This window comes from Nomia melanderi, chromosome 3 (genome assembly GCF_051020985.1).
Source record: "Nomia melanderi isolate GNS246 chromosome 3, iyNomMela1, whole genome shotgun sequence".
NCBI classification, from domain to species: domain Eukaryota; kingdom Metazoa; phylum Arthropoda; class Insecta; order Hymenoptera; family Halictidae; genus Nomia; species Nomia melanderi.
The window spans coordinates 11,913,322-11,937,923 of record NC_135001.1 but is presented as its reverse complement, the minus strand read 5'-3'; the positions used below and the strand labels follow the sequence as shown (position 1 = coordinate 11,937,923).

General features: G+C 41.9%; 6 protein-coding genes across 14 annotated transcripts; 3 read left to right on the top strand and 3 right to left on the bottom strand.

Annotated features, from left to right (window-relative positions):
* Window positions 1-341: 341 nt before the first annotated feature.
* LOC116428122 (uncharacterized) lies at window positions 342-9,106 on the top strand. The gene is made up of 2 exons (XM_031979330.2): window positions 342-490; window positions 1,933-9,106. The coding sequence occupies exon 2, from the start codon at window positions 4,191-4,193 to the stop codon at window positions 6,753-6,755; it is 2,565 nt and encodes an 854-aa protein (XP_031835190.2). The 5' UTR covers window positions 342-490; window positions 1,933-4,190; the 3' UTR covers window positions 6,756-9,106.
* Window positions 9,107-9,127: 21 nt separating this feature from the next.
* On the bottom strand, window positions 9,128-14,296 carry LOC116428120 (lysosomal alpha-glucosidase). 3 transcript variants are annotated; one of them, XM_031979325.2, is made up of 18 exons: window positions 14,082-14,296; window positions 13,845-13,881; window positions 13,429-13,775; window positions 12,889-13,373; window positions 12,596-12,770; window positions 12,439-12,529; window positions 12,179-12,347; window positions 12,043-12,112; window positions 11,840-11,944; window positions 11,495-11,749; window positions 11,156-11,358; window positions 10,976-11,083; window positions 10,716-10,893; window positions 10,390-10,538; window positions 10,232-10,316; window positions 9,855-10,128; window positions 9,550-9,752; window positions 9,128-9,466 (listed from the first exon to the last, which is right to left on the bottom strand). In XM_031979325.2, exons 2-18 carry the CDS (start codon window positions 13,855-13,857, stop codon window positions 9,362-9,364), a joined length of 3,015 nt encoding a protein of 1,004 aa, XP_031835185.1. In that variant the 5' UTR covers window positions 13,858-13,881; window positions 14,082-14,296; the 3' UTR covers window positions 9,128-9,361. The 3 variants fall into 3 exon arrangements, with proteins under 3 accessions (XP_031835185.1, XP_031835186.1, XP_031835183.1); XM_031979326.2 differs by having other exon boundaries at window positions 13,429-13,760; XM_031979323.2 differs by having other exon boundaries at window positions 9,132-9,466; window positions 13,429-13,881.
* A 572-nt stretch (window positions 14,297-14,868) lies between these two features.
* Nubp1 (NUBP iron-sulfur cluster assembly factor 1) lies at window positions 14,869-17,224 on the bottom strand. 3 transcript variants are annotated; one of them, XM_031979341.2, is made up of 7 exons: window positions 17,121-17,224; window positions 16,477-16,718; window positions 15,880-15,981; window positions 15,697-15,787; window positions 15,357-15,622; window positions 15,093-15,279; window positions 14,869-15,036 (listed from the first exon to the last, which is right to left on the bottom strand). In XM_031979341.2, the coding sequence occupies exons 1-7, from the start codon at window positions 17,149-17,151 to the stop codon at window positions 14,972-14,974; spliced, it is 984 nt and encodes a 327-aa protein (XP_031835201.1). In that variant the 5' UTR covers window positions 17,152-17,224; the 3' UTR covers window positions 14,869-14,971. The 3 variants fall into 3 exon arrangements, with proteins under 3 accessions (XP_031835201.1, XP_031835202.1, XP_031835203.1); XM_031979342.2 differs by having other exon boundaries at window positions 14,869-15,016; XM_031979343.2 differs by having other exon boundaries at window positions 16,477-16,729; window positions 17,121-17,217.
* LOC116428126 (tektin-3) lies at window positions 15,996-19,816 on the top strand. Of its 3 annotated transcripts, none has more exons than XM_031979336.2 (9): window positions 15,996-16,331; window positions 17,723-17,868; window positions 17,952-18,191; window positions 18,284-18,516; window positions 18,606-18,715; window positions 18,793-18,947; window positions 19,055-19,286; window positions 19,372-19,526; window positions 19,606-19,816. In XM_031979336.2, exons 1-9 carry the CDS (start codon window positions 16,287-16,289, stop codon window positions 19,814-19,816), a joined length of 1,527 nt encoding a protein of 508 aa, XP_031835196.2. In that variant the 5' UTR covers window positions 15,996-16,286. The 3 variants fall into 3 exon arrangements, with proteins under 3 accessions (XP_031835196.2, XP_031835198.2, XP_031835199.2); XM_031979338.2 differs by having other exon boundaries at window positions 15,997-16,331; window positions 19,064-19,286; XM_031979339.2 differs by lacking the exon at window positions 15,996-16,331 and adding an exon at window positions 17,105-17,510.
* Window positions 17,506-21,105, bottom strand: Cox11 (Cytochrome c oxidase copper chaperone COX11). 2 transcript variants are annotated; one of them, XM_031979353.2, is made up of 7 exons: window positions 20,955-21,105; window positions 20,611-20,844; window positions 20,222-20,545; window positions 19,790-20,142; window positions 19,464-19,660; window positions 17,823-18,834; window positions 17,506-17,648 (listed from the first exon to the last, which is right to left on the bottom strand). In XM_031979353.2, the coding sequence occupies exons 2-4, from the start codon at window positions 20,809-20,811 to the stop codon at window positions 19,981-19,983; spliced, it is 687 nt and encodes a 228-aa protein (XP_031835213.1). In that variant the 5' UTR covers window positions 20,812-20,844; window positions 20,955-21,105; the 3' UTR covers window positions 17,506-17,648; window positions 17,823-18,834; window positions 19,464-19,660; window positions 19,790-19,980. The 2 variants fall into 2 exon arrangements, with proteins under 2 accessions (XP_031835213.1, XP_031835214.1); XM_031979354.2 differs by having other exon boundaries at window positions 20,917-21,057.
* A 37-nt stretch (window positions 21,106-21,142) lies between these two features.
* Window positions 21,143-24,530, top strand: LOC116428131 (ciliary microtubule inner protein 2B-like). Of its 2 annotated transcripts, none has more exons than XM_031979351.2 (7): window positions 21,143-21,441; window positions 21,686-21,917; window positions 22,387-22,537; window positions 23,279-23,354; window positions 23,435-23,606; window positions 23,724-23,978; window positions 24,053-24,530. In XM_031979351.2, the coding sequence occupies exons 3-7, from the start codon at window positions 22,440-22,442 to the stop codon at window positions 24,250-24,252; spliced, it is 801 nt and encodes a 266-aa protein (XP_031835211.1). In that variant the 5' UTR covers window positions 21,143-21,441; window positions 21,686-21,917; window positions 22,387-22,439; the 3' UTR covers window positions 24,253-24,530. The 2 variants fall into 2 exon arrangements, with proteins under 2 accessions (XP_031835211.1, XP_031835210.1); XM_031979350.2 differs by having other exon boundaries at window positions 21,686-22,322.
* Window positions 24,531-24,602: the final 72 nt, after the last annotated feature.

The following is a 24,602-nucleotide window of genomic DNA, read 5'->3' as shown; positions in this document are numbered from 1 at the left end:
GGTCGGGCGTGGCTGAGCACGTTTCGAGAAGGGAACTACCATGTCGACCGAAGGCATGGGTCTCTTACGAAAAGATTCTCTCGAGCGTGGCGCTGTACTCGTACACGCGACGCGCAAACCGTTTATGTTTACAGGAAAGTCGCGTTGCAGGAATGTTACGAACCTCACGACAGAAAAGAACAGGTTGTACTTACGAGATTTCAAAGAAACGCACGCTTTCGGTCCGGCTTCGAAGAGTATCTAGAAACTCTGAAAGCGAGCTTGGGAAAGGTTGATCGTGCGACTCCGTTTCTCGCCCCATCTAACGGAAACGCATCGCACGTTGGTTCATTGAGAATCGTGTTTCGTCTCTCTAGTCGGCTGGTTGGTTTCATCGGCGGAGTCGAGCATGGTTCGAAGATGGCGATACGGGGGTAGGGTTCAGCGAACGCTTCGCGAGCAAATCTCTTCGTGGCCGAGATAGCTAAAATTTCGAACCGCTCCGTTTCTGGTGAGTAGAAATTTCTTTAACGATGGGTACTTGGCGTAAATGCGTTCCCGCTTCGTGTTCGTGACCGATGGGGTGCAACGAACTGGCGGGAAATTCGCACTGCCCGACCGATGAAATCTCGCGATACTCGCGAGCCATCCTCTTTCGAGACTGGGAAGTTCAATGCGCACAAACGTGTGTCGTGTCCTGTTTCGTTCGCGTTTCGTCCGCGATTCGTCTCGTCTCGTCTCGTCCTATCATGTTTCCTCGTGCCCAGTCGTTTCTCTTCGCGAGTGCTCGCGTCCGATCGCGCGCGATCGCATCTCGTCGCGATTCGTCGCGACAGAAAACCAGACCGCGAGCTCTGAAGAGCGTGAGAGGGGGGGAGAGAGAGAGCGCGCACGATACGCGTGCTTGCGTCCGTATATTCGAGCTCCCTTTTCTTTTCTTCCTCCACGCTCCACGCGAGCAAGAATCCACGTGAAACGATTGCTTCGATTTTCGTTTGGCGAGTCGAGCGAATAGCGCGCGCACTCGCCCATCCTCTTTACTTTTCTCTCTTGCTCTGTAACACACCGAGCGTTGCACGATTTTGCCGAGAAAAATATATAAAATGAAAATAATGGTATACCGAGTTATGTAATCGAATTGCGTTATTATTATAGCAGGTTTATCTTGTCGAATGTCACTGCAGTAGGTAGTGTTACTTGTAATGTAGAAAAGTTTTCAAATAATCATCGTTTAATCGAATAAATGATAATAATTCGATTTGGTTGACGTCACCGGTGACCCCCATGGCACCCAACGTGTTAACGGTAGTAGTACCCAGCACTTAAATCGTCTTTTGAAAATGTCCTTATAAAAACTACACGAGTGGATTTATTAACATTTCAATTGGTTTATACTTCAGTTTAGGTATTACTAAATAAACTTGTTTAATCATTTCTTAAACAAGCATCTGTACGTTTGCAATCATTCTAAAAGAAGAAATCAGCAATTGGTGATTTTGACCCAGCTGGTAGTTCTAGTGTTAATTTCCGTCTCTTTTCTTCTTTCATCATTTCGCGAATGAAAGCTTGTGGAAATGATTTACGGTGGAATCATAGAAAAGAACCGAGAATAAATGAAAAGCGAATCGATATAGCGTAACCCTATCGGATTGCATCCTTGGTCGAATTTGTATCGCCGCGTTCCGATAGAATTCCTTGGTATTTGTTTCTCGAGCGTACTGGTTGAAAAGCGATTAATCGATCGACGAAAGGAGACGAGCTTCGGACTCGGTCCGCTCAACGTATTTCCATTTTCTAGTAAACGCTCGGCGGCGACCCTCGACGTCGCGTCGCCTATGTCGATGGATGGCTCGCGGGATAAAAAACGCGGCGCGGCGCAAAGGGCGTGCTTATGGGTAGGCGAAGCGATAAACAGCTCAAAGAAATGCCTTCGGTATTTCTCGTTTCTTTCAGATGGTGGCGGGTTCTTGGCTTTTCACTAATCGAGAGGGTGGTTCGCAGAAGGGAAAAGGTTAAAGCTACTAACACAAGTATATTAATTCAGACCAGAGCAAACTCGTATCCGCGGACGTCGCGTATCATTTTCGAGGGAGTCCCCTCCGAACTTTTAGCCGAACGACCGAAGGGAGTACTCGTCTTCGTTCTCATTCTCGGTTTCGTCTGAAACACAGTCTAGTCAAGTAAGAAAGAGACTCTTTTCAGCAGAAATTACGACGCGACTGAGATAAGAGGAGATTGTAGGATTGACTCGAAACTCGCCCCGAACGTCGAAGCGTAGTCATGGAAGCGCGATACGCGAGCAAATTGTATCACGAATCGTTCCCTCCGTTGTTTCGTGTATTACTATACTATTCTCCGTATCTCGGAAAAGTAGAGCAATAGAGGAACTTGTCCGATACGATTCGCATCCTCCGGTACGACGATCGCGTTTTCGTCGCGTCGAAATTACTAAAGCAAACACATAGCCAAAGAAATCGTTGTCCAAGCTGCTGGCTCGGTTGACGGCGAAAAATCTACAGAAGCGCGCATCGTTTTCGAAACGAAACAAAACCAAAGCAAACGAGACGAAACGGGGAATCTATGACCAGAGGAGTTCACGCGCGGCACGAGCGAAGCGCTGTCCGACCGGTAATTTCGATGCATGCTGGGTCGCCGCGTCGGTGTTTGCGATCCAACGGTCGCGCGAACAACGTTCGTTGTTTCGCGAACGAGTAATAACCTTCGAAGGAAAGGAGAGCATACGCGTGCAACGAAGTCGTGGTCGTTTAAGACCGGAAGACGCGGCCCCAGGTAGTTATTAAGATGACCCGACGGGACGATCGGAGCCTCAACAATGACGATGGACGGGAAAAAATCATGGGACCAGCTTTGTACCGATGGTAGAGAACGAAAAGAAATATTCGCAGAAACAATCGTCGAAATATTTGCCGAGGCCTTCGCCGAAGCTTTCGCTGGAACGAGGGGGTGTACCGACGGTCCGGCTCGACGGAATACACTCGCAGGGGTGTCGAGTGGGGCGACAGAGGGCGGCGAGAGGGGTGAAGAGAAGGGTGGAAAATCAGAGCGATATCGACCACGAATTGCGCTTGCGTGGAAAAAGGCGCGCAATCGCCGTCGAGGAAGCGACGTATCGTCGCGGAGAAGAAGCTTTCGCAGTCGGTCGATCGTCGCGGCGACGAGCGCCGAGCTCCGAGCTCCGGGCGTCGAGCAACGTCGTTCCGTTACGTTCCGTTCAGTTTCATTCCGTTAGCTTTCGTTTCGTTTCGTTCCGCTTCGCTTCGCTTCGATCCTCTTCGATCCGATTCGAATTAAGTCGAATCGATCCGATCCGATCCGAACCGAACCGATCAGATCCTATCCGACTTGATCCGCAAGGCACCGTAACTCGACGACGACCAAATCGTAACGCGACGACCGAATTCTTTGACGGCCGGGCAATTCGAGAAATTCGGGCGAGCGCCGACCTCGAATAAGCGACTGTTTCGTTCTAGTTGAAGAGGCTTGTGAGCAACTCTTAGAACGAAACGTCAGATCCTAACCTACCGGGACGCGTTTACAGAGTCGACGCCGTCGCCGTCTCACCACTTCCGGTACATTCCATCTTTCCGTTCTCGGTGATTCGAACGCGTGCACGAACTGTCCAGCAATCGGAGCGCCACCTTCGGTCGGAGATGGTTTTCGATGAGCGTACGTCGACGTAATTGACACGAAGGTTCCGCGACCCTGTCGAAACCCCTATAAAAATCCGACGAAACGATCGGCTCGATTACGCTCCAGCACCGTTCCCCCGCGTTCGTTCTTGCCGTGTTGCCGATCGAATCGCGAGTCACGCGTCCATCGAAAAACTCTAGCCGCGTTAATGATTTTCGCCGATAGCTCGCGGGAAGGAAGGCGCGACGCGAGCCGCGAGATAAATTCGCCCGAAGCGGCGAATAAGAAATCGATATCATAGAAGCGTTCGCCCGTCGCGGGTTGCGTCGAGTATCCAATCGAGAGACCGATAGACCGGGCCGCGCGACGCTACGGAAGAAAGAGACGGAGACGGCGGCTTTTCCGTCGAAAAGATAAGAGTCCGATAAGCAACCGTGGTCGAGTTACAAACGCGCCTTTGCCGACCAGCAACTCTCCGTTCCGTCGATCCGTTCGTTCGGTACGCATCCCGTAAGTAATTCCATGGATTTTTCGATGCCGGCGACTAAACGGTGAGCCGAATGGCGATCGTCGATACGCGAGAAAGCGGCTCGAGTCGTGCGACTGCGACTTCCGGGGCCGAATCAACACAGGAGGAAGTTGAATTGACGGAACTGTTGCCGGTAAAGCAGTCGAGGATCAGGGAAAACGGAATCTTTGCGAACTCCGTCAGTGGTGGTGATGGCAACGCCGGTAGTGACGGTAACGCAAAGATAAGCGGCGTCGTTCGTTCGAACGGGAATGGAAACGCGAACGCGACAACGGATGCTTTGAAAGCTCTTCGGCGCTTCGATGCCGGTGATCGCAACGAGAACGAACGGGAATTTCATCTGCGAAACTTTGCTTCTCGCGAAAAAATAGGAGATCGAGGAAAACGGGAAAACGGAAAGAGATCTGCTCGAGTGGAAAAATCGGTAACGGAGAGGAAAGAAAAAGGCGAAGGAATCGCGACGATTCGGCGAAAGCGAAGGGACATTACGAGGAGGAGCAACGAGACGGTTCTCGCAAATTGCCCGAAAAAGGGAAGAATCGAAGGTTTCGGGGTTGGATTAGTCCAAACGGGCGAACAGAACGAAAAGAAGAGCAAAGGGAATAACGGCGGCGAATCAGCGCGCGATCGAACTGTGGAAGGAAGCGAGCGTAGAAACGAAAAGACGTTCGTTTTTTCGGTATTCGGCCAAGAAGAAGATGCGTATCCGACGTATCAGACGTATCAGACTTATCCGGCACATCCGACGTTCAACGAGAACAAGGATTTCACCGCGGAAATTTACGCGTTCCGTCGGGATTCTTTGGATTTGAACGCGGCGCTCGACCCAGTGCACGACAAAGTCGCGAATCGAATCTACGGGAACGATTACTCGTCGAGCACCGACGGTTCGTTGTTCGACCGTGGTTTCGATCACGGTTGCGATCCGAATGGAAAACGTCCGAGTTTCGACATTGAGGCCGTTCTAACGGCCAATTATTTTCTCGAAAGCGAGAACAACAACGTGTTGCGATCAAATCCGGACAAGGTGGCAGAGATTTGCTCCGGCTCTTTGATACCAGCCTCCAAGATCGACGTTTCTTCGTCGAGCAAACACGAGTACAACGATGACAACGCCGAAGGTGAGAACGCAAGTCGAAACCGCGTTTCGGAAGGAGATGAAACGGCGGGAAGAAACGAGACTCGTCGATCGTCCTCGACGAACGACCCGGACAACGGGAATAGAAGGGGAAGCGTTTTCGGTAACGAAAACGAAAGCGAAAACGGCAACAATAACGGCAACGGACAGGAGGAAAAGAAATATTGCTGCGTGGTGTGCGAGTCGCGGTTCAAAGGCAGTGGAGGCTTGCGCAACCATTACAAGATAGTGCACGGAGCGGGACCGATATTCAAATGCGACGAGTGCGGCAAAGAGTTTCCACTGAAGGAGAGATTGAAGCTTCACGTAAGAACTCACACGGGGTTTAAACCGTACAAATGTCCGGAATGCGACAAGAGTTTCGCGAGGGGCGGACAGTTGGTGCAGCACCGGCGCACTCACAGCCAGGTAAAGCCGTATCGTTGCGGCCTGTGCTCGGGCACGTTCACCTGCGCCGCGAACCTCGCGCTCCACGTGAAACGTCACAACGGCCAAAAGGATCACAAGTGCGAGATTTGCGGACGGGCGTTCGTACGGCGGGACGCGTTGAAAAAACACTTGGAATGCCTTCACAGGGACGTGAAGTCGTTCCTCTGCGTGATCTGTAACAAAACGTTCAAGGGTCATCTGCCCCAGCACATGAGGACGCACGCGCGAGACCGGCCCCACGGATGCGCCACTTGCGGCCAGAGATTCGCGCAAAAGTCTCAGCTGACCGTCCATCAGAGAACGCATTCGGGCCAGAGACCGTTCAGATGTTTGGTCTGCTGGCAGGCGTTCGCGCATTCGACGGCGCTCAAGCTGCACACCAGAAGACACACCGGGGAGAGACCGTTCAAGTGCGCCGAATGCAACGCCGGCTTCACTCAGCTACCCCACTGGAAAAAGCACATGAAGTGCATCCACGGACGAACCGAGCCGTACGCTTGCAAACGTTGCAAAAGCTTCTTCAGGATCAAAAACGATCTCGAGTGCCACGAGAAGACTTGTCATTCCGAACTCGATTCGAGCAATCCGGACGGTAGACCCGGCGCGAACGCGTTCTTCGACGACATCCTCGAAAAACCCACGCCACTGCCACCGCTGCAGACCGCGTCGATCCCACCGACTACGCCGACCATCCAAACCACCCAGACCACCCAACCCTCCTCCAAATACAGAACGATGTCCGTCGAGAGGATGAGATTGTTGCTGGCAGTTCTACTTAAGAGAATCAGCAAGCAAGAGCGTCTCGACGAACTCGGCTTTGGCAAACGATTAATCGACGAAGTGCTTCGAGACTCTTTACTGTCCGCCGGCAAGGATCCGATCGCGCGCGACGGTCTCACCGAACTTGAAACGCTCACTGGAAATCTCGAAATATTCCTCAAATGGACGGTACCTAAGGAACATTGGGAAAACTTTTGCAAACTGAACAAGACACCCGAGGATATCTTGGAAACGCTTACCGCCACCTAAACGAATCTTCCATAATTTCGTTTCTCTCGTCCCTTTCCGTTCCATTTCATTCAATTCCATTCCATTCCATTCCATTCCATTCCATCCCCCTCTTTCTCTTTCTCTTTCTCTTTCTCTTTCTTTATTTCATTTCGCTGGCTTCGATCACCACCTCCTCTTCCTCGACCATATTCCAAATTAGAGGCTGTACACTTGTACACTTTAAGTTAACCTCGCTACAAGCTAGTCTAAAGTGCAACTTACAGTGCGAATAATTTGCCTCCTCCGTTCGATACGGTGTGCGTAGATTTCTCAACCGATCGAATCGTGATTCGATCGACCGTGGTCCTCGGTCGGTGTTACGGTCTACGCTCGATAAATGCTAGGTAAACGCACGGTAAACGCTACTGTTGTTTTCTTCGCAGTGCCATACGCGTAATCGTATCGCTGAATTTCATTTAAGGTCAATTCAGAGTCAGTATTTCGCGTCCCGAGATGAGAAACGGTAAGCGTTGCTCGACCAACCGCAGCGTTCCAATCACGAGGAAAACAGCTAGAGTTTCATCGTAAAACCGAATTTTTCCGATCGGGAGTGGAAAATTCCTGCAGATTTCTTGCCATATTTGTTAACGATATTACGATATTATGTGTGTAGATGCATGGAAGTGTATGCACTTGCGATGTCATCGAAATGTCGCCGTTATCGCACGTTTTTAGAGTACGTTCGCTTAGGTTCACGAGCTATGATATTTTATCCGAATCGAAGAGGCTAAACGCGATCCTATACTTTACGACGTTTCGTCTATTGCGATATATACACGTATACGCGCATATTCTTTCGACTGAACGTCATCGTCCTACATTTTGTGCCCGCGAGAACGTGCACAGGTACGCTTCGCGCGTTCAGAACTTGGTCGCGGCTCGTTATTACCGATAGCGTGTCGATTTCTTTGGTGCAACGCGATGCTTTCGGCTCGTACGGTTACGATTTATTTGTCGGCGAACTGAAGCGTATCTGAAGCGTATCGGAAGCGTATCGGAACCGTATCGGAACCGTATCGGAAGGAGAAAGAAACTACCAGTGCGGCGCAGAGAATACAGTCACTTCGAAGTTCGAACGTAGAGACTTCGACGCCGAAACCTCCTAAACCGATTCGCTGGCTCTCGGGACTCGCTTCGTTTTTCCTATAATGGATATCGTTGTTCGCTATCGAACGCTTCCACGCGCGTTCGCGTTTATCGTTTCAACTGCTCGCCACGCATTACTCCAAAGAACTCGACACCCTTTAGATAGCGGTGTAAGTAAATGTGAGCAGACAATAATGAAAAAGGTTACAAGATTGATATACATATATTAGTCATTGAACAAAGATATATACATATGCATATGCATATACGTATACATATACATATACATATACATATACATATGCAAACACGTACTCGTACACGTACACGTACACACGCGTATGCGATTATACTTACATTATAAGGTAATTGTGCGATGCGTTTCAGAGTGAAAAAAAGGCATTTGTTTTCTATTGTATTGGTATTATAACCCGTAACATTTTCAATTCGTCGATCGTGTTTTAATATTATCGAGAATTCGACAAGGTGCTATTCAGTGTTGCGCAATATCTTAAACATCGTCGAACCAACAGTCCACGCGTAAGAATATTCGATTTGCTTGTATTCGCGAAACCGTTGGATATTTAGTTCCAAAGAGTATGAAATTTCATCCACAATTCAATGAATTCGACGAAAATTCGGCAAAACACTCGACGAGAATAAAACATTGTCGTGGAAAGTGGACGATTGTTGCCGCGAACCGCATATCGCTTCGAAATATATTCGAAAGATCGAAATCTACTTTTCCGTTTGTCGTAGAAATGCAAACAGAGGTCGCGGTACATTGAATGTAGAATATAAATCGAGGTCAAAGGAGAGTCGAATGTATTCGGTCGCGTTCGAAAGAGGAAACAAAGAAGGAGAGACGGAGGAGGAAAAGAAAGAGTAACGGAACTAAACGAAGCGGATTTCGATGTTTCGAAGATAAGGTTTCGCTCTGGTGTTATTTTTAAGTTACGGTGCCAAAGAAGAAAAATAACGTTGTCGATTAACCAAAAGTTGTCGGCGTCGTGTGCGCGAAAGATCGCGCTTTGTTATCCTTTACCGTTTCTCGCGTAGGAATCGCGTATAACTGTTGCGCGTTTTTCTCATATATTTTCGTTGAACGCATTATCAAAAGATTTAAAGTTCTATTTATTGTTTTCCATTAGTGCCATAAATATTACTATTCTGCATTATGTACCGTACACTGTACCGTACTGTACGATAGAACGGTGATTCGAATAAAATGTTTTTTCTTTACAGTTGTTATTATTATTACTTATATATGTATTTATATATGAACTTGTATACAAAGATAATACAAACAGATTTACGAATATCATAGCGTCAGAAAACAGTATTTGAGAAAAAGATATACACATACTTGTAGCTAAATACGTATTTGCATATACAATCATCGTAAAAAAGTCGTCAGGGCGATATCCTACGTATCACACGAATAACCATTACTCCCAAAAAATGCAAAACGACAATTATCGTTCCCAATAAGAGCGGGCTTAACGCTGCTTATCGTTAATCGGTGTTTCGCTTAATCGCTCGTACTCCCATCGAAGCGTGAATTCGTTCCTCAGATCAGTCTGTAACTTGTTGGCGAGCAAACTCTGAAAAATTCCAAAACGATTGAAAGTTGAAATGTTGTGAGAGAGTACACGGAACACGAGACAAAAGGAGAAGGCTAACACACATTTTCAGTAGCGTTGTATCGGTACTCGATCTCGCGACCATTTAACGAGACTCGCGAGACATGCGGCGCGACACCCCATATTTGTATCCGATCGAGGATTACCGGCTCGTCAAAGGTAGTTTCGTTCGACATCGAAGCAGAAGAAACAGTGTTATTTTCCACGAGGACTGACAACCACAGAAACTGTCCTTTTTCAAGAGAGTCTGGAAACAATTCAAGTTAACAACGATTTCGTGAAATACTTAAGAAATTCACGACAGTGCACAGTATGTATACGCAACGTTTTGATATCATGTGCTCGATACCTAAGCTATCGCCGTCGTCCCAATATAATTCTCCTTGGGCTGTTTCCTTTTGATCCAATACGATCAACAGGTCGAAACCGTTCTTCCTGCTGTCGGTGGTAGTGAGAGCTGGCTTTTGCCCAGGCAAAACGGATCCTCCACGAATCATTAACGGTATAGTGTCGAGCGGTGCATCCAACGTGCACCATTTACCGGGACCACCCAGCAGACTTTTTTTCGTATAAAAATCATACCACACTCCTCGTGGCAGGTAAGCTGTCACGTTTACCTCGTTCTGGCGGCAAACAAACGTTACAGTGATCAACCATCATTCATTTTTCACTTACTCGACTATTCGACATTTACGAGTTCTTTACTCATCCAATGTTCGAACGTACTTCTTTCAAGACGGGAACAATCATCAAAGAACCTCCCCATAGAAACTGTGTATCGATATCACGAGTGATCGGATCCTCCGGGAATCTAAAAAATCATTCAACGTCCAATATAGTTTCGAAAGAACGGACGGACGATATTTGAACTTGCACACACTTACTCGAAAAATAACGGACGTACTACAGTTTCTCCAAATTTGTGCGCTCGGAAAAACAAAGTATACAAATAGGGTAAAAGCCAATATCGTATCTTGAGAGCGCGTTTCGATGATCGTATCACCAACTCGCCCAAAGCAGCTGGATCTTGCTCCTACTTACACGTATATGTGCATATACATACCGTACATATCGAATTGAATATTTTTTTTACATCCCTTACATATACATACATGCATATGTGTATACATAAGTTTATACATATGCATATACTGTTATGTATACATACAAAACTAAATGTATTTTTAATTTAGAAATTATATATACGAACTACAGTGTCGTCGGAATTGTGATTGCGAGAGAAAGGATAAAAAGCGCCGAGTTGCATCCAACGATTACACAGCGCGACCGTAGCATTCCCATTGAATCCACAAATGTCTGCGCCGACCATTGGTATTTGATAGAAATTCAACGACAAAATTGCGGGGATGGTCATTTTCATATCATACCTGATCAATTAAAATGAAAACTATTAACCGTACGTTCGACCAGATTTCATATTCCACACACACATGCATTTAATTCATTTACCATGAGGAATAAAGATCTCCTGTCCAATGACCGGCGTAATATCCGTGTCCCACCCACGTTGATCGCGAGATTATAAACGGTCTTTTCTTACGAATATTGACCAGGGCACTGCACTCGATTCGTCTCAATTAATAAATTTATTCAAATTTCCACATTGGCCAACATCTCTCCGATACTTACTAATTCGTAGCTATCGCGTGGCTGGTACCGTACGTATTATGAAGATCGTAGTGTGTTCCTAAATAGTGTTTCGCGTTCATGCACAAAGTTTTCGTCCTGAGTTTACCACCCAACACGTTGGGTACGTACACCGGATAATCCAAATCATTCTTCGAGCATACATTCTTACAACCGTCGTAGAAATTTGACGGTTCGTTCATGTCCTAATGAATGCGAAAAGCGAATAAAATTTGTCGTGTTTACATGTGTGTGCGTACATTTATATGCGTGTGTATTAGTGTACAGGTGTACACGTTACAACATTGATTTTCGTTTAATGGAATGAACAAATATACATACGATCCATGCTCCGTCGTATGCAAAACTCTCGTGCATCAAGCTCATCATCCGCAGATAATAATCTGGCGCTTTAGGATTGGTAAAGTCAGGCCAAACCGTGGAAACATAATTCCAAACTTTCCCGACGCAGATGTTGTTCGTTTCATCCTTCACGAATATATCGTCCTTCAGGCCTTCATCGTACGGCAAATAAGTTCCGTTCCTTTCCGAGGCGGATACGCCAGCATCGATCAATGGTATGTAATGCATTCCCCTCTGCGCGACACGTTATGTTTAATATACGCGTTGCTGAACAACTTTTATATTATATATTATACTAACGATCCGCACACGTTAAAATCGTACCGTATGAAGTTCTTCTAAGAATTGGGGCAGATCCTTGAACTTTTCCGAACTGTACGTGAAATCGTTGTTTTTATCCATGTAATCCAAATCGTTCCATTGAGTATCCTGAATAACATAAAATACGATAGTTAAAGCAATTGAAATTAACTCAATTAAACAGACATTCGTCTAAGTCTACACGTATAGAGAAACGTAGATATTACAAATGGAATTCCTGCTGCTATCGTTCGCTTCCATACTTCTTTCGTTCCTTCCAAGCTACCGTATCCGTACCTATGTTACCGCAAGATACATTAAACGAGGTTTAACTCACTGTTTATGCGAATCTAACATTTGTACCTGCACAAATGAAACCCTAGTGACCAGTATGGAGGCAAAAATGGTTTGCCCACTATTTTCGAGTATTGTTTTATTACATCGGCTGGTGTTGGTCCCAGAAAAAAGTAAATATCGAAAATGCCACCGATCGTTCGAAACGTAATTGCTGGTGATGGTTGTAATATCACGTCTGAAAAAATCGAAAATTATTTGTAAACGATACGTGTATAGCCTACTCATTCAAAAGTAATGAACAAGTATGTTTTTTAAGAATTTAATACCCATAGCGTTACTGTTCAGCAACAATACTCCGTGAGATTTCCCTGAATTTTCAACGACCAAATAAAAAGGATGAGATCCGTATAAATTTGCCTGAATTCAAAAACATGTTCTTTACATAAAGAAACGAGAAATACATTCAGTTACGCGTTAACATACTTTTTCTACTGGTGGTTGATCCTTGTTAAATAACGTAAAACTCTGCCAGGACGTGTTCAATTTTAAATTCGACTGATGTTCACCAATACCATAAATGTTATGAGATGCTAAGAGGGAACTTATTTGTAAAAACTGGTCTGCAAATATGAAACCTCCGATACCAGTCGAGTCGAACCTGAATATGAAGAGAAAACATTAATATTTAATAACAACATAGGACTTTATATGATTGCTTGGTTATTTAAATCTATATACGATTAGCATGTAAATTTATTCGAAACACATGTACTTACAACACTGTATTGTCTGAGTTGTTTGAGGCTCTGTATACTTTAAAACCGGGTTTCGTAGTATCGATATTCAATGTATATTTTGCATTAACATTTCGCCCCTCAAATGGTTTGGAATCAGGTCTGATAGGCCACGGCGGTTCGTATCTCTTTTTATTTGCATCGTATATTTTTAAACGCAAAATCGAATCATCTATGTCACTGGCTTCCACCTTAAGAAGGGGTAGGTCTTTTTTATAAAAAGAATTTCCAATTAGCTGAAGAAATCCAGAGAACTCATTCCCAATCTGGCTGTAATTTCTGTACTTGTACAAACTCCAATTCTTTGGATAATAACAGTAAGGAACATTCAATGGAGCACGTGTAAGGGTTAAAATTTTAGTGTACGGTGGTTTCCAGCAACAACCTCTACGAATACAAGATAATTCTGTTACTCCATCCTCAGGATGGCAATCGAATCGTAATTCTTCTGGTATATTTTTACATTCCTGAAAATAAAGCTTATTGCAATCGAAACAGGGTAGGTGACAAATTTATAATTACCTGTATAATCTTAGATGCTTTATATATTCTCTTCATAAACATTACATCGTATTGATATCCCTGGTTGCCAACCACAGTGTTCGAAACATCAATTAATAAATAACCTGTTTCTAATGTACTTTCATTGTCATGCATAGAATTTATATTTATTCGGTACTTTTCAATAAGAACATATCTAGACTGTCTGATAAATAACACCAAAGCACAAAATAAAATAATCGATAATACCACTCTGATAACATCGCATGGCAATATATATCTTAAATACGTATTTGCAGATGTATTCCTGGTTAAATGTTTCCTTTGCTTGGCAGTATCATCCATAAATGCATCTACCATTGGAAGTTCTGATAAATAATAATTTTCTGAAAAATTTGATTTTTCTGAGTTTTCTTTAACGATTGAGTGATTCACACCTTTGATAATCATCTTGATGAGATATGGTTTTCTAAGCTGTAAACAAATTATCTGTTTGTCAAATAATTAATTTCTTTATTGTATTTTCGAACGTAAAGAAACAATCCTGAATAACAATAATATATTGACTGATCGCATAACCTTAAAGTTCTATATGAAATATTATACATACATATTTCATAAAGTAAATCATGTTTTTAACAATATCCTATTACAAATATTTTAGTTCACATTACCTTTCCGTTGAAAAAGTAACACGATCTACTAAATTTACGATTACTCTTGTAACATAGTTTTCACATTGACTGCACCAAAAATTATACGATAATAAAATGTAAGAATATAAATTTGATTTATTTGCACTTGTCGACTTATAATCCTTTGTTCAAAGGTATTCGTATACTGTAAGATGTCGCGTCTCGTGACACTAACAAAGAATATGAAACAACTTAGTCAACTACACACCCCTTTAGCTTATCTCTTATTTCATTTTATTTTTAGTTTAATGATCAGCATGCGAGTACTCGCAGTCGTTTAAACGGGGCTTTGTTTAACGACACAATATTAACATTTTACATTGTAAAGCGTTTCCGCTTATATTATTCGTTCAAGCTGAATATTTAAGGGGGGATTGTCTTTTTTTTTTTGTTAAAAAATCGATTTTTTGTTTTTACAGAATCTTGTAATTTAGCTCTTTAAGAATGTCTCTGCAAAATTTTAAGTTAAAATTCTTAATATTTTCAAAGTTATGGACTTTTGAAGCAAGGTATATATTTGGCGGCAAATAAAAATTTAGCCCTTAAAATAAAAATTCTATCAATCGTTATGATACATTAAATTTTCAAAAGTTAACTTCATAATTATTTCCATTTAATATATAATACATTAGTTCCAATATTGAAATTATTGTTTCAAATGTTTGTTAAGTACAAAATACGTATATATGTACTATATTAGACAATATAGTAAATTTGCCATTACAAAATTATACATTGATGTTGTAGCATTCAAAACGGGTACATATACGAAAGTATGTCGGTATTTATTACATTTATACAGAATTTTAATATACATCTAGTTCTTTTTTTAATATAAAAAGGAATATGTTATTTTTTTCACGCTGAATTCATTTGACAAATTTCTTTCTTATTCTCACATTTTTCCAGAATTTCTGAAATAAAACGTGCAACACTAAGCTTACATAATACAGAATACAAGTGATCGTATAAACGTTTTAAAACACTCACTTTGTACAATAACCTGTAATGCCAGAACGGTCTGTGATTCTGGAACTTCCGTCAAAAAGTTTTTACCTTCGTCGCAGCATCTGGCCAAAAGTGGATCTAGCGGTATAGAACCAAAAAAATCCACATTCAATTCTTTGGCCATCATACGGGCGCCGCCTGTTAGTGCAGGAAATATCTCAACAGAGTCCTATTTACAAATGATTTTATACAATTATTAAATAATTAATCATTAAACGATAACATTGCGGAATCTTTGATACTTGCATTGCACTTAGGACAAATGAAGATGCTCATATTTTCAATAACACCTAAAACTGGAATATTTACTTTTCTACAAAAATCAATCTCTTTCCTCACATCCAATAAAGCAACTTGTTGTGGAGTTGTTACAATTATTGCTCCTGTAATACCAACATTTTTAAGATATGATGTTGCTGATAGATGTTCATCAGATGTTCCTGGAGGTGTATCCAAAATGAGGTAGTCCAAATTGCCCCAATCGACCTCCGATAAAAATTGCTTAATCATACCTAAAAATCATGAGATGCAGGGTAAAATATATTCACAATTTTTACATAAAGAGAAAATTATGTAGAGAAAATACCATTTTTTTTTGGTCCCCTCCATATTACTGCTTCATCAGGACTAGCAAGTAAAAATCCGATAGACATTAAAGACAAATTGTCCTCTATATACTAAACAATACAACAAAATACATAAAGAATGTACTTAAACAATGTATAAAATATGCAAAATAAAATTATTTACATTTACAAGAGAAACTCACCACTGGTGACCATCCTGATCCACTTTGATGAACTTGTTCCCCTAATGCACCTAATACTCTTGGTTGAGATGGCCCACAAATATCTATGTCTAACACAGCCACCTATTACAATTTATGACACAAATATAAATTAAACTATATATTAAAGTATAAACTTATACACATGTGTATCAAAAAGCAATATTTTTCTGATATCTAAGAGTATGAAGTATCAGGAGCAAAGCCTTGGCATAATTGACAAATGTTTAATGCAATTTAACATACAAAAACATACAGACACAAATTATCAGTGCACACTCTATGTGCAATGTGTGTTATATATGTACGAGTGTCAAAGTTACATCATTGGAAGTAACATTACAGACTTTAGCTTACCTACACTGCTGAAGGTAACTATGGTATCGTGAATGGATATACAAAACAATATGGACATTCTTGGTATAAGAAAAAGGGTAAGCTTTCTTAACGACTACTTATTTTGCATGTGCTTGAAAATGATACAAAGTATTAAATTATTGTAGTATTACCAGAAAATTAAATATCATACTAAAAATCAGAACTACTTATGGAGTAACTTTTATAGACAAAAATACAAACATTTGTATGAGGATTGTTTGCTGCTAAAGATCTGGATACCAACGATGTTATGGTACTTTTTCCAACACCACCTTTACCAGATAATACAAGTATCTTATTTTTAACCGCAGAAAGTCTCTCCTTAATGAGATCTACATCTGGATCAAATTGTTTCGTGGAACCAGATGCGCATAATGTTTGATTAGGACAACCAGCGCACATAGATGCTTTACCAGCATCTTTGCTAGCCGTACCAGGACAATCTAAAAAAATACTATATATGTTTTGAATTTCAAAAGATATAAAGAAATTAATTGGAGTGTGTGTGGAATGCGCAGAAAATTACACATGCAAAGAATGATAGAAATGTAAAAAAGCAACTCCTCATAAACTGAACAATAGAATTTCAAAAGTCATCTTAATTCATTCAATTCGCGATGCGTGATCATTTCAATTATCGTCGAACATAGTATGTAGCTATGCACTCTAAAATGTAGCGTAACCTCTTACTTAACAAATAAAAATTGTTGAATTCATTAACACATTCGTAATTTTTTTGTAAATTTGGTTTCACACGCACAAGTAATTGTCGGCGTAATATAATTTAAACACTCGATTCACTGTATTGTGAAATAATACGAGTAATTGGGCACACGTGTACTTACGTTGCGGTGCGTTAGTAGGTACGTCTGCCATGTTGAATTATAACTAAATAATCATAATCGATAATTCTTTGCGCATACGATCAATAGAGGATTAACTTGAAACACTAATTGGCAAAAAATATGATTTTTACTATCTTATTGCAACGTAGAAGACAGAAGAAATAAAAGTTTACATGTATAAATATTTCGAATAAAAATAAGCATGAAATAAACTTTTATGCTTATTTTCGAGATTTCGTCAAATATGTACACTTATTGCTCTTAAAGACTAGATTATGTTGAGATGTATGAATTTAAATAATTATTTTATTTCCGATCTCAATGCCTTTACGCTTTCACTTATCTAAAAGCTTCAAACGAATGTGTTAATCAGGGATGACTAATATATTCGTCAGTCGTATTTATCTTTATTTTCGATTAATTTTTAATTTTGTCATATTTTTCTCATTCATTTAACTAGAGATTTTTGCATTGAATCATGTCGGACCATCTGTAACAGGTGTCTTTGTTTATCGTCGGATAAATCGCCTGAAATTGAGATCATTTATGAAGAAATCATTCAATTAACAGATTAATGCTGACCGCATTGATTCAATTCGTAGGAATTACAACCATGGAGTAGAAACACCGTTCCATCATCTTTCATCGAATCGGCAAGAAGATATTGCTCGAAAGATTATAATAATACGCATAATTTGATACCTTGGCGTCAAAACGTAGGCTACGAAAATGTCGAAATTCTTCCATTGTAAGTTTTCATCGATTTATTGCTTCGATCATTTTCTTTATCGGTGGAATCAACTATTACCCACATATTCGCATCTTCACTAGTGCTTCTAGAGTGACGAATACGGTGTCTGAGAACTCTGCTGGGAATGGTATAACTCCATTGAAGTTCCCGAATCTTTTAACAGGATATGATCGCAATCCTGCACACGCGACGACAACCGCCCTTCATACGCGATACACACCCAACGAATGGTTTGAGAAACAAGTTAAATCCTACAATGAAGCAGATTCGTGTAGACATTTTTCGGAAAGAATACGAAACGATGCGTTACGCGTTATTAGGTATTATAAACACACATTAGACGATCTCAGTAAAATTCTCGGATCTTTGCTCCGATATAACTTCGATGTCTGATCAGAGATTAATGTGTTAGAGAGGCGGAGGAAAAGGTGCAACACGGACAATACGATACTGGTAGAAGGCTCGGAGAAAGAATAAACGATGTGAATTTCTGGCGAAACGAAGTAGCATCCGAGTTGGAAAGATTACTTCAGGAAATCGAAAGAGTTCAAGATTGCCGTTCCGTTCTAGAAAAAGCCATTAAAGACATTGAAGCTCCGATACACATCGCAGAGGAATGCCTTTACCACAGAGAAGCTAGAAAAGGTGATATAGAGGAACTAGACTAACGACAAGTTAGATACATATATAGATAGATGGAAAACGGAACGAGGATAATTATCGTATCTATACAGGTATAGAACTCGTCCATGACGATCTGGAAAAATGTTTGCTGAAAGAAATGGAGACTTTGCATCGGAATAAAAAGAAACTGGAAGCTTGTCTGGACACATGTAAAGAACAGGTAACATAAAATTGATAGAAGATCCGATTTGATCGTTAATACTGTTACTATTGAAATTTGACTAATTCTCGTTGCAGCTTAGAGATTGTAGAGCTTCCCAGAATCAGTTGGAACTGGACCTGAAAAACAAAGAAAATGCATTGGGAATAGATTCGATGTGCCATAGATTGAATAATTATAGTCACGGATTACAATATTATTCCAGAATCGATGAAAACGAATACGATCTATGGTAAAGAAGAATATGTTCCTAATACTTGTATGAATATGTATAAAATATACATGGGAAACGAAGAGGAAGAAATAGTTGTTCCGCGGGGGAATAAAATTATGATTCAGTGATTTTAGTGTTTCAGAGCAGGAAACTTGGATGGACGCAGCGAACCGAATAGTCGAGAAATCTCGAACGAAAAGAAATAAATGTAGTCAGTTGAGATCGAATGCAGAAGTTCTCACAACTAAAGTGGCACAGGAAATGTGGGATGCCTGGAACAACACGAACAACGCATTGGCGTACAGATCTTCCGAATTGCTCGAAGCTAAAACTAAACTTGAACAACATTTACAAAAAGTGCGAATACGGTCGTAGTTGTGAAACCCAGAGTAGATTTACCAATTGAATCATTTGTCCGTTCGTTCTTTCGTTTTTGTCGCAGGTGCAGCAGGAGATATTCGAGATTGAGAAGAATTTAGAACTGATGAATAAAGCTATCGCGGACAAAAGTTATGTGATTAAAGTAGCGCATACTCGATTAGAGGCTAGAATGCATCGGCCAGAGATCGAGCTTTGCCGGGACTATGCTCATATGAGGTTCGTTTCTGTGACTTTCCGGTTTGACACTGGGCTCGACATGCCTCGACAACATCTAACGTATCGATGCTTGTTGTAGTCTTCGGAAAGAAATCGACGACATCCACCATCAAGTGGAGAGAATGCAGAAGGCGCTGAAAGAGTTGGAGAATCAACAGCAAAAATTATTAAGAACACGCTTGACACTGGAACATGATCTTGCTTTGAAAATCGATGCAATTTACATCGATCGGGAAAAAGTATCTGGTCTTCGACGAGCTTACCCGATCAACGTTCTCTTCAAATTCTAACAATACAAGATGATTTTCAGTTATCTCACATCATTGAAATGCACTCCTAAAGAGATTTAGGTCCAGTGACATTTCACATTCGTGAAAAAAAAAACATCGGGCAGTTTGTTCAACAATAACATTCTATTATAGCTCCAAGTTTACCACACTTTTTGTCATTACAATTACTTTTCGTTACTTTTGCTTTTGAAATAACTTGGTAGAGGTATTTTTATTCCTGATTTTGCCTCGAAGAAAGTATAGGATAGCGTAATTTCCTTGACATTCACCATTTTCGGGTCTTCTGCGAATTGTGGGTCAATATAGAAGAACACAGGCATGTCTACCTGTAACATGTTAGAATGATCATTGGTGTTTGCGATAGAATTGAGAATAAATTGATTTGGTAAAGATGATTGAGTTTACTTGTTCATGAGGATCCAGCTGTTGCTCTTCGAAACAGAAGCACTGAATTTTATTAAAATACTGTCCAGCTTCGTATGGCACTACGTTATAAGTTGATACACCGGTCACAGGTGTATCCAATGGATTTTTTGCTGTGTAGAACGCTAAAGCCGTTTCTCCGGGACGGACGTTTATAAACTGTTGCTGCGGTCTGAAGTTCCATTGCATCTGCGCTGAGGTGTCCGCGTTAAACGACACTCTAATCACTCTGTTCTTGATGGGCTCCATCGTGCTCACTCTGCCGACATCGTGACCAACCGACACCGTTCCTCCGTAACTATACGACTATCGACAAAAGGGTTTCTTGGATTCGTTGTATTAATGTTATGTAATGTAACGTAGTGTATTACCTGACAAAAAATTCTGTATAAAGGTACTGCTGCGTAACTTAAGCCGACGACCATTATACCGAGACCGCCCCAATAATAACGCAAGGAACGATGCTTATTGCGAAAAGCTTCATGGTATCGTTGGTGAAGCATTCGAAACGGTGTACCGCTTATCCGCTTGGTACAGCCGCAAAATAATTGTTTATAAGCTTTCGAATACATGTCGATCTCGTCACGTTACCGCCGACACTTAACCTAGAAACAAGTAACAGCAAAAATTCATTAAACAATCTACCTAAAAAGTTATTCCTCAAAAGCAGGGTGTACCGAGTGGAAGCAGTTTAGCGATATATTTTGTTAATTACCGGTAACTGACATTGGTTGTAATACAAATTACACACAAACGTACAAAACCATGGATGCGTCCATCTTGATTGAGCATGAGTACGCTGCCATCTCTCGAGATATCGAAAAGTTGAAACTAATTTGAATTTGAAACGTTCCATGTTGCTTTTCTATTTTTACGCGCGTTAATCGATGCACGTAAGTATGTGATACTTACATACGTACATTTAAACTAGTTAACGACTACCGGTACTATTCGTTATTTTACAACTGCAATTGCATATTCAACCATACCTCCAGTTTCACGTGTATTATTACACGATGCACAATAACCGAATAATTACATTGCTTTTTCTTCGGCAAAGGTGAAGTGCGAAGTGAACATTTCGTTTGTGCGTTTCTCGAATGATACTCAACTCCAGAAATTACCGACTTGCTCGAAAGCTAAAAGGGACTCGAAATAAGAGAGAACAAGGCTGAAGAGGGATATAACACTAGAACTACCAGGTAGGTCAAAATGATCAATTCCTAATTTCTTCTTTTACAATTATTACAAAGGCGTAGACATTTCTTTAAAAGATGATTAAAGAATTTGATTTAGCAATACTTAAACTGAAATATAAACCAATTGAAACCTTAATAAATTCACGCTTTTAGCATTTATAAAGAAATGTTAAAAAGATGATTTAAATGCTTGGTAGTTCTAGTGATAAGCGAGATTTTAGAAATAATAGTCGCGATGCATTCACAGCCCCTCCACCTCAGGTATATCGATTCTCTCGTTGGTAACGGAGTAATCGGGCTACTCCTGGGAGACCAATCATCGCCGAGCGAATCGCTCTAGTTACCGATACACCGGCAAACGAAGAGCACGGTGCAGCCGTTCAAGCGAAATTCGCGCATTAAAAATCAAACGGCCGGGATCTAAACGAAAGACAGAGAACGAAGATAGTTCCCGACGACATCGTACCATCGTATTTTCGGTAGCGACCATCGTAACACCGTCTTAGCAGCGCCTTAATGGCCCGGTTCGAATCGCGTTCTTCTTTCCAATTCGCTTTTTAACCGAGAATCCAAAATACAGAAAATATACGCGTTCGAACCGTCGTGATCCGTCTCGTGTTACGATAGAAGAGTCACCTTTAAAAATGAAGTGGCTGCCTGCAGAGGGAAAGAAAGAGAGTCAAACATCTCCGAGAGGAGAAAGGACGGAGACTCGCGCGATTCTTATCGAATCGTTCGTTTGATCGAAACTGGTCGTCGCGTCGTGGAATCGCGGGAAATTTGATGGGAAAACGCGAAACGGGAAAAGAAAGCAGAAACTGAAAGAACTAGATAACTTTCCTAAACTAGGCAACTCTCCTTTCGTCTATCGTTGTACGTTCGAGGTACGACGTGTATTCGTTACCCGTACGCACTTGTGCGTTATTCGTAGATTGCAAACTTTTCCAGAGTTCTAAAACGTGAAATCGAGCGCGCAGGTACATGATAAAGCGGGTAGACGCATGATCGACAATTTTGTCAACAAGATGGTTTTCGACTCAATTGACGAAGAACAAAGGAAACGTTTCTTCGAGCAAAGTTACGGCGCTCATTTGCCCGGGTAAGCTCCGTTACAATCGCGACTAATTCTCGTGTACTCATTGCTTCATGCTAAAAGGACTAATCGAATTAACATCGTCGGATAAATCGGTTTGCGAGATCTGCCTCGGCCTTGAATTCTAAATCTGGATGGACTTAATGTTTGATCGAAATTGAAATTGAAATCGAAATCGAAGTCGAAGTCGAAGTCGAAGTCGAAGTCAAGTCGAAATTATCCGACGATTGAAGACGAAATCGGAACACCGATTGATCGATACTTTCACACGCTCGTCCATTCAAACTATTTCGAACCGGAAACTTTTCGAGATAACGACGCGCTCGTTTAAAACGCGAACTCCTTGGAAACGGAGATCGAAGTACTTACATAGCCGTCAACTCCCGAAAAAGCGTTTGTTACGCAACTCCGATCGAAATCGATTTCACAGGATCATTTGAACGATGAAGCGGAACGATGAAACAAAACCATGGAACGCTTCATAGGTCCCGCGAGTCGAGAACGAATTTCCGCTCGATCGTGATCGCGATCTTAATCGTTTAGGTGTCGCGTCTCAATTTTCTGGGTCACCGGTAATTCGCGTTTACAGTTGTACGAGCATGCGTCATTTTCGAAAGCGATCGTTCCTTTTGGTCGAGCGGAGAATCGGTGTCACGAAAAATACCGATAAATTGTTACCAATGAATTACGAATAGACGAGACGCGACCGCTCGACGCTCCCGTCGATTTTATTTTTCTCTCGCCTAGCTACACCGGACACTGTCCTACGCTAAAATTTCGAGTCGGAAAGCGATTTGGGGCGAGCACGGAAGAAATCATGAAGGTAAGAGGAATGAGAATAGAAATAATTTCGTTCGAAGGGACACGTGGGTAACCGAATTAGTGTGGTTTGCGCCCGTGCAGGAATTACTCCAGAAGAAAATCCTGAAGACGGGACCTTACAGGCCAGATGGGAGTTCTGGAAAGGATGCGCGACGAAACGGATCGATTCTATGTGAGAGGGATGATATTCGACGAGATTGGAAGAACGAGACCCACTTGTTCAAAACACCCCCGTATATTCTAGGATACACGGGTAAACGTGTCGTTCGAACGATTTGAACGGTTTCAGCCATGTATCGTTCGATGTTCCTCGACTTTATCGCCAGCTGAGAGTTTATGAATTATGAAATCTCGAATCGTTCGATTATAGGATATATTCCTGGATTTAATAGCAGGTACGGCCTGTCGTTCATGAGAGCTGTGGAAGAAGGCGGTAGGGAATGGCGTGAAAATCAAATGAAGCTGAGAACACGCAGAAACGAGGCGAGGACGCGAGTCGAGAGACGCGATTCCAGAAACCTCTTATCACGGAGAAGAGAGGACAATGTCGCCGTCGATGTCGCCGTCGACGTTTCCGTCCTCGACGAACTCGATTATACCCGTGACCGAAATCTAGTCACATTTGGTAGGTGTCTCAATGCGAATAATCGGTTTGTTTATCCTGCGCGAACTAGACGTGTCTCTTTCTCCCTCTTGCAGATTATGAAATTTCTCCGGAAAAGCCACCGATCGTTGGCTATACCGGTCACATTCCAGGAGCAAAAGGTGAGGCGGCGTTGTCCAAAAGGTACACTCAAGCCGCGAAGAAAGGACTCGAAATAATTCGAAAAGAACGCGAGGAGAGGAGAGCCAAATCTATCAACGTGTTTGATGCCAGCCAAGTTTATCGATCCGGATGAAGACCGTAAGGGGTGTAAATTTTTGAGAAACTGACAATCCGTTCCTACGAGAAAAAAACATGTAAATTCACCATTCATCCAGTTTAATTACCGTGTTGTCGTATAAACGAATAAGTCGAAAGAAAATATCGTTAAGACCGTTACAAAAACGAACGGCACGGCGACGAGAAGCGAAAAGAGCGAAAGCGTCGTTCCCGTGATACGTGAAATAAACGGGAAATACAAAGTTTCTTAAAAATACTTCCAATTTGGAAATGTTTTTCAAGAATATCCGACGAGCAACCATTATCTGTTATTTCCGCTTCGAGACGAAACGGAATTTAGCAAATTTTCGAACCTCACCTGATTAA

Coding starts and splice junctions, on each gene's coding strand:
- Cox11 (XM_031979353.2), bottom strand. CDS start 20,811: ATGTATTCGAAAGCTTATAAACAATTATTTTGCGGCTGTACCAAGCGG. Junction 20,546..20,610: donor TATACAGAATTTTTTGTCAG/GTAATACACTAC, acceptor TTTTGTCGATAG/TCGTATAGTTACGGAGGAAC. Junction 20,143..20,221: donor AGCTGGATCCTCATGAACAA/GTAAACTCAATC, acceptor AACATGTTACAG/GTAGACATGCCTGTGTTCTT.
- LOC116428126 (XM_031979336.2), top strand. CDS start 16,287: ATGGATATACAAAACAATATGGACATTCTTGGTATAAGAAAAAGG. Junction 18,716..18,792: donor TGGACACATGTAAAGAACAG/GTAACATAAAAT, acceptor TTCTCGTTGCAG/CTTAGAGATTGTAGAGCTTC. Junction 19,527..19,605: donor CGGGACTATGCTCATATGAG/GTTCGTTTCTGT, acceptor TGCTTGTTGTAG/TCTTCGGAAAGAAATCGACG.
- LOC116428120 (XM_031979323.2), bottom strand. CDS start 13,857: ATGATTATCAAAGGTGTGAATCACTCAATCGTTAAAGAAAACTCAGAA. Junction 12,771..12,888: donor AACTCAGACAATACAGTGTT/GTAAGTACATGT, acceptor CTTCATATTCAG/GTTCGACTCGACTGGTATCG. Junction 11,945..12,042: donor TAGCAGCAGGAATTCCATTT/GTAATATCTACG, acceptor TATGTTATTCAG/GATACTCAATGGAACGATTT.
- Nubp1 (XM_031979341.2), bottom strand. CDS start 17,151: ATGGCAGACGTACCTACTAACGCACCGCAAC. Junction 15,982..16,476: donor CAAACAATCCTCATACAAAT/GTTTGTATTTTT, acceptor AAATTGTAATAG/GTGGCTGTGTTAGACATAGA. Junction 15,037..15,092: donor ATTACAGGTTATTGTACAAA/GTGAGTGTTTTA, acceptor ATGTAAGCTTAG/TGTTGCACGTTTTATTTCAG.
- LOC116428122 (XM_031979330.2), top strand. CDS start 4,191: ATGGCGATCGTCGATACGCGAGAAAGCGGCTCGAGTCGTGCGACTGCG.
- LOC116428131 (XM_031979351.2), top strand. CDS start 22,440: ATGATCGACAATTTTGTCAACAAGATGGTTTTCGACTCAATTGACGAA. Junction 23,355..23,434: donor GCACGGAAGAAATCATGAAG/GTAAGAGGAATG, acceptor GCGCCCGTGCAG/GAATTACTCCAGAAGAAAAT. Junction 23,607..23,723: donor GTATATTCTAGGATACACGG/GTAAACGTGTCG, acceptor GTTCGATTATAG/GATATATTCCTGGATTTAAT.